Below are 6000 nucleotides of genomic sequence, written 5' to 3' on the forward strand. Positions count from 1 at the left end.
TCAAACTAGTCCATGTATGGACACTTATGATATGAGCACGCTAAATCCAAAGTCCAAATATCGGCTAAGTAACTAGAACCTGTAGTAACCGCCAAAAGATCCCTATCAAAAACTAATGAACTGCTCTCCGCTACAGTAGCCTGCTCAGTTTTCTTCCTGTTCTTTTCCTCTAAATCTCTTTTCCTTCTTAGACAATCCTTCTTCATATACCCATCTTTCCCACAATAAAAACAACCACTCCTCTAGTTCCCACTCTTACCCCTTGACTTGGATCGAGATTTCCCTTGATTCCAATTACCCTTGCTAGAACTCCTGCCCCGCTATTGGCTAGACTCACCCTTAGCCACCAACCCTTCTTCATGTATTGGATAATCTAGTTTGTGAAAATTCTCACTCTCTAGAATGGCAGTAGTCACCTAATCAACTGTAAGAGTCTCCTTACCTAGCAGTAGTGTGGTTTTCAAAGTATCAAGTGAAATGGGAAGCGAATACAATAGAATCAGTGTTCTATCTTCCTCCTCAATTTTTACCTCAATACTTAGCAACTGCGTGATTATCTTATTGAAATAATTGAGGTGGTCTTTGATTTCTGTGCTTTCAGTCATCCTCAACTGATACAATTGTTTCTTCAAATACAGTCTATTAATTAGGGACTTGGACATATAAATATTCTCTAATTTTTTCCAAAGCTCAGCTAGTGATATTTCATTCAACACACTGTATTAAATTTCTAGAACTAAACTTAAGCAAATGGTACTTATCGCTTTCATTTCCAGCTCCTCCCATTGGACTAACATATCCTTCATAGTGCTCTGCCAGAGACTGAAATTATTTTTCCCATTAAAGGGCTCCACCTCAAACTTGGTCGTCGAAGTAGTCGCCATTAATTTTTTTTTTCTTTTTCTTTTATCCTCTAACGTCAGCAGTGACATTAGAACCTGTCAGGATGACATTAGCAACAACGCTTGCGTTAGCATGACACCAGCGTGACGTCAGCGCTCCACGGGGAGGATTCGCGCTTGACCCGGTAAGTTCTACTTGGATCCGACCCGCAACTCGGCCTCTTGACCCACGTGTCAACCTATTGCGCTTCATACTTGACCCGATTCTAAATCTGAATCTGTCACCCAATTATGGCATCGATCATCATGTTCTTCATCAGCAAAAAAAAAAATTTCTTCTTCTGAATTTTTTTTCATACCTTCAATTGAAAAATGATCCTCCTTCAATTGAAAAATTTTGGAATAATTTTCTGGCACCTGATCTGAATCTTCGCGTACCTCAATCCGTTCTGAACAAACAGCTATGATCTTGAGCCCTCCCGCGGAAAAACTTCAAATCCAAAAAAAATTCTTTCAATCTGATATGATTTATCATATCTGCACCCAATCGAAACCGTGCTCTGATACCACTTGTTGACGCGCAGCGATTTTAATCTTCCAATCAATAAAATAAATCACACAAAGAACATTCATAGAAAAATGGAGACGAGAGATTTTACGTGGTTCGGCAAGGTTGCCTACATCCACGGAACGTGCACCTAGAGAAAAATTCACTATGAAATGATGGCAGTACAAGATCTGATTAGTCTCTCCCCGATCCTAGATCCCCTATACACCCCTTCACCTTCAACCTGTTGAAGAAAAGTTCTTCCTAGAGAGAACCCCCCCTCTAGCTCTTCTTGCATAAAATGACAAGCAATCCCTATATTTTCTCATGGCTTACAAACATATATATGACACCACACAACCGTTGGATTTTAAAGATGATCCAACAACTGTGATAAAAGCCACAATAAATAAATAAAAATAAACATATTTTTTTAACAGAGCGAGTAGCGGGAATTGAACCTGCATCGTTAGCTTGGAAGGCTAGGGGTTATAGTTGACGTCGATTCATCATTTTAATATCCTTTGGCAAATCTTAAGAGGGATCTGTGAAAATTTTGAAATCTCAAAGGAGATCTGTGCATTTTTTAAAATCTCATGAGAGATCTCTGTCTTTACAAAACCTCAAGGAAGATGAGTGTCTTTTGTAAAAAAAAAAACAAAAAAAATCAAAAAGCAAATGCAAAAAGATTAGCAAAAAAAAAAAAGGTATGTAAAAATATATATTATACTTCCTAATCCTCACACGTCTTATACCACCACTCACATCATTTTATTTTAAAATAATTTTTACCTAAAAATTATTAATCTAAATGAAAATTGCTTAAAATCATAGTATTTAAGAGCATATAATTCAAGTATTGAATTTTTTGAATTTAAAAGAAATTATTATATAAATGGTTATAAGATAAGAAATTAAATATAATTGTTTATCACATTTTGTCTATATTCACACATTTTAAAATTCAAACACTAAGTTGGAACATGTTTGTGTGGTCTAACCTGCTAACTTATTGAAGTGAATGTTAGTACAATTCTAATAAAATATAAGTCCCATGTCACTTGTACATTCCACTAATAATATACTATTTTGTGCTTGGTGGGTTCAAATCATACTAGAAGAAACAATTCTTTACTAGTTTGTTTTTGACAATTTGAATTTGGTGTTGTGTATTAGAATATGGAAAGTCAAAATACAAACTCATTTGAGCTAGATTCATAGTGAATTTCATTCACCCAAATTCATGTAGTTTGAATTCATTCTCTCCCCACGTATTTGAGAATCCCTTTAGTCCCATGCTCCCCTCGAAGCTCAAAATCCAAATCTTCAAGTTCTTTGCAAAACACATGTTGCATGTGATCATGTGCAGGAGAAGATTGCAGCTCTACAAACAATCAATATTCCAAACTCTTTCACTTCAGGCACCTCTGATATCTCTCTCTCTCTCTCTCTCTCTCTAATAGATCTAGTTATGGATGTGTGCATATATGTGGTTTCCTTTTTTAATTTCGACAAAGCCTTAACTTGACCCTCAAGGCCGCTTGCTCCCACCATCTTTCTCTCTCTCTCTCTCTCTCTCTCTCTCTCTCTCTCTCTCTCTCTCTCTCTCTCTCTCTCTCTCTCTCTTTCTCTCTCTGAACTTCTCTATCTGCCATTCCATCATCATCGTCTTCTTTTTCTTGTTCGTGCTTTAAGAAGGTATGACCATCTGTGCATGTATAGATCCTCCCCTCTATACTTAAAACCTTGTAAAACATTTATTTGCTTCTATTGATTCTTTAAAAGTTTGTCATATGTGTTTTTCAAGTTTCTTCCTTCTGTTATTGCAATAGCCTTAGGTTCCCTAATTTGTGAAAGTCCTCTAAGGATATTCCGAATCATCTCATATGTAGAGTAGTTTTTCCCTAAGACATTGAGGGAGTTTATTATGTGAATGAACCTTATGTACATACTAGTAATGGTCTCATCAAGATTCATCATAAAAGTTTCATACTCGCTAGTGAGCATATCGATTTCATTATCTCTTACATCAATAGTACATTCATAGGTTACTTCAAGTTTATCCCAGATTTCTTTAACTGATTTGCATGTCATGACCCTATTGAATTTGTTTACATCAAGGACACAATATAGTGCATTCATTGCACTAGAGTTTATTTGTAACAACTTAAGGTCATTATCAGTCATCTCTTTTTCTTCCTTAGGTATGTCTTTATTGTCTAAGTTTTTAAAGATAAACAATTTTGAAGAGATGTACACACACACACACACACACACACACAAGGTAATCACGACAACCATTCAAGGGAATGAGTATTTTAGGGTGCTAACCCTTTCAATTCTCAATAATAGGAATTCAAAGTGTTACCTTACTTATGCACAATTGTACCCTTGAACCTAATCTCTTGAAAAAAAAAAAAATTTCCTCTATTTTGCCTTTTCAAAAACATAAAATAAAATGGCAACTCCATTTTTAAAAATATATAATGATAAGTTGGACGTATCACTAGTTTGGAACTTTAATTTTCTTGATTTCAAAACGACTATCGTATGTTGACAACCTTATTAATGGGTCCTCAAAATACTATGGCGATCGATTTATTTCTAATAAAATACTATTCCTTCCTCATCATTAATGTAACATTAACATAAAATACTTAGGACTTCCATGTATCCTAAATGTAGGGCAAATTAGTTCTAATGAATTGGTAGAAGGTATTTCTTTTAGATTTTTTTTCCATAAATAAATGTTATGTAAAACAACTATATATTTATCATCTTACATGTGAATTTATCTGCATTTTAATTTTATGTATTAGAATTATAAAAAAATTAAATATATATTATATTTTTTTAATATTTCTTTGTCTTTTTGGATTAAATATTTTAAGTGCCACTGCAGTCAATTGTTCAAAATAATGCTTTTCTTTCGTACAAAAGAAATATTTTTGGTTCATTTATCTGGTCTTCAAATTAATAAAAGAAATGGATCAATAAATAAACAAATAAAAGAATTTCAGGCAACTATGCTTCCCCTACATCTAAACTATGAGCTCCCCAATGAGTTTCTCATCCCGTATATACACTTGGTTTAAGTTTAAACTAGCGCAGAACACGATGACGTGGAGGGATCAAACAATGCGGGAAGCAGGTACTTCCTCCCATTCGCACCATGCGCATTGTAGCTGGCACCCGCATTATCCAATAACAGGCTTCCGGCGTAACCCGGATATGCCCCTTTTCCGTAAATCCCCGGACAAGCTGAACCAGCCTCCAACGGAGCCCCGGTTACCCCCTGGAAGTACCCATTTCCAAATGGGTTTGTAGCAGTTGCTGCCAAAAGGCTAGCCAGGTTTATGACCATGCCGTCCAAACCGACGTCGTTGTTGGGCGATAACAAGGCCGGGGTTTGGGGTCCGTAGATGGGTTGGTGGAACGGCCAGGCGCACTGACCCGGGCACTGGGTCTCGGAGTTACCCACCCAAATGTAAGCAAATCTGGAGCTCTTGCCGTCTCGGGTCCTGGAGCTCTGGGACGATCCGTGTCTGCCGCAGCTGCTGGAGCAGAAGCCTTCGACCGCGACATCGGAGGCCGTCAACACGACGTTAATGGCGTTCTTCTGCTCGCCCTTCGCTGCCAGTCGTTCGATCTGCTGACTGGTGAGCGATTTCCCGAGAGAGTAGGTCTCATCTAGTATTTGACCGCCGAGGGAGAGGACAACCGAAGAGGGCTTCTTAGAATTAAGGAGGCGATAGTATTTCTCGACGGTAGTCCACCAGGTGGAAACCGAGGGTTGGGCCATGGGGGGTTGGGGAGATGAGAGGGAGGTGAGGAAATCGGAGACGATGGCACGCTGGGGAGGCTTGAAGTGGCCGTACCAGATGAGGTTGACGGAGAGTGGTCCGGTGAGGAGAGGACCGTTATGGTATCGGAAGGCAAGAGTGGGGTCTTGAGCCGACCCGGGGAGTTGTCTGGCGGCGGAGGTGAAATGAAGCAGAGAAACGAAGAGGAAGAGTTGGAGAAGCAGAAGGGTAGAAACCAAAGTAGCCATAATGATGTAAAGGATTTGCTTACAATTGGGTAATTACTTGATGTTTGAAGTGAGGGGTGAAGTGATGGGATGAAGAAACAGGCTGCGTGGGGTGCATGTATATATAGTATGGCATTTGGGAATTGGGGATTAGGATGAGGAGCGAGAGGTGTGGAGGGGAAACCAGTAAGAAGGAGAGGAAAGGCAATAAGCAAACTGACACTTGTGTACGCGTCGGTGGTGCGTGTTTTATTAATTAATGGTTAAAAATGGATGGAGCGGAGCGGGGAGGGAGTGGATATTCAAAGGAGTGATGTCCCAAGAGCTCCAGCGCTTGAACGGCTAAGAGTTGCATACTAATAATAATAAATATAATAAAGGGGTCAAAGGTACAGTTAATGCAATCTGCTACTAAAGTTTTTATTTTATTTCATTAATTAATCAATTAATTACAGTATATAAGTTTTCAGTAACTTTATTTTATGAATTGACCATAAAAGTTTTCTTGGAATTTATGAATTGACACTCTTAATCCTGATCAAGTTAAAATCAATTTATATTTTACACAAGGAGAGATTTCT

At 38.1% G+C, this 6000-nt stretch overlaps 1 protein-coding gene across 1 annotated transcript; it reads right to left on the reverse strand.

Moving 5' to 3' along the window:
- Window positions 1–4311: 4311 nt before the first annotated feature.
- On the reverse strand, window positions 4312–5520 carry LOC131162538 (protein PHOSPHATE-INDUCED 1-like). Its single transcript, XM_058119135.1, has one exon. It carries the CDS (start codon window positions 5438–5440, stop codon window positions 4487–4489), a length of 954 nt encoding a protein of 317 aa, XP_057975118.1. The 5' UTR covers window positions 5441–5520; the 3' UTR covers window positions 4312–4486.
- Window positions 5521–6000: the final 480 nt, after the last annotated feature.

This window comes from Malania oleifera, chromosome 8, assembly GCF_029873635.1.
Source record: "Malania oleifera isolate guangnan ecotype guangnan chromosome 8, ASM2987363v1, whole genome shotgun sequence".
In the NCBI taxonomy this organism is placed as follows: domain Eukaryota; kingdom Viridiplantae; phylum Streptophyta; class Magnoliopsida; order Santalales; family Ximeniaceae; genus Malania; species Malania oleifera.

Coding starts and splice junctions, on each gene's coding strand:
- LOC131162538 (XM_058119135.1), bottom strand. CDS start 5,440: ATGGCTACTTTGGTTTCTACCCTTCTGCTTCTCCAACTCTTCCTCTTC.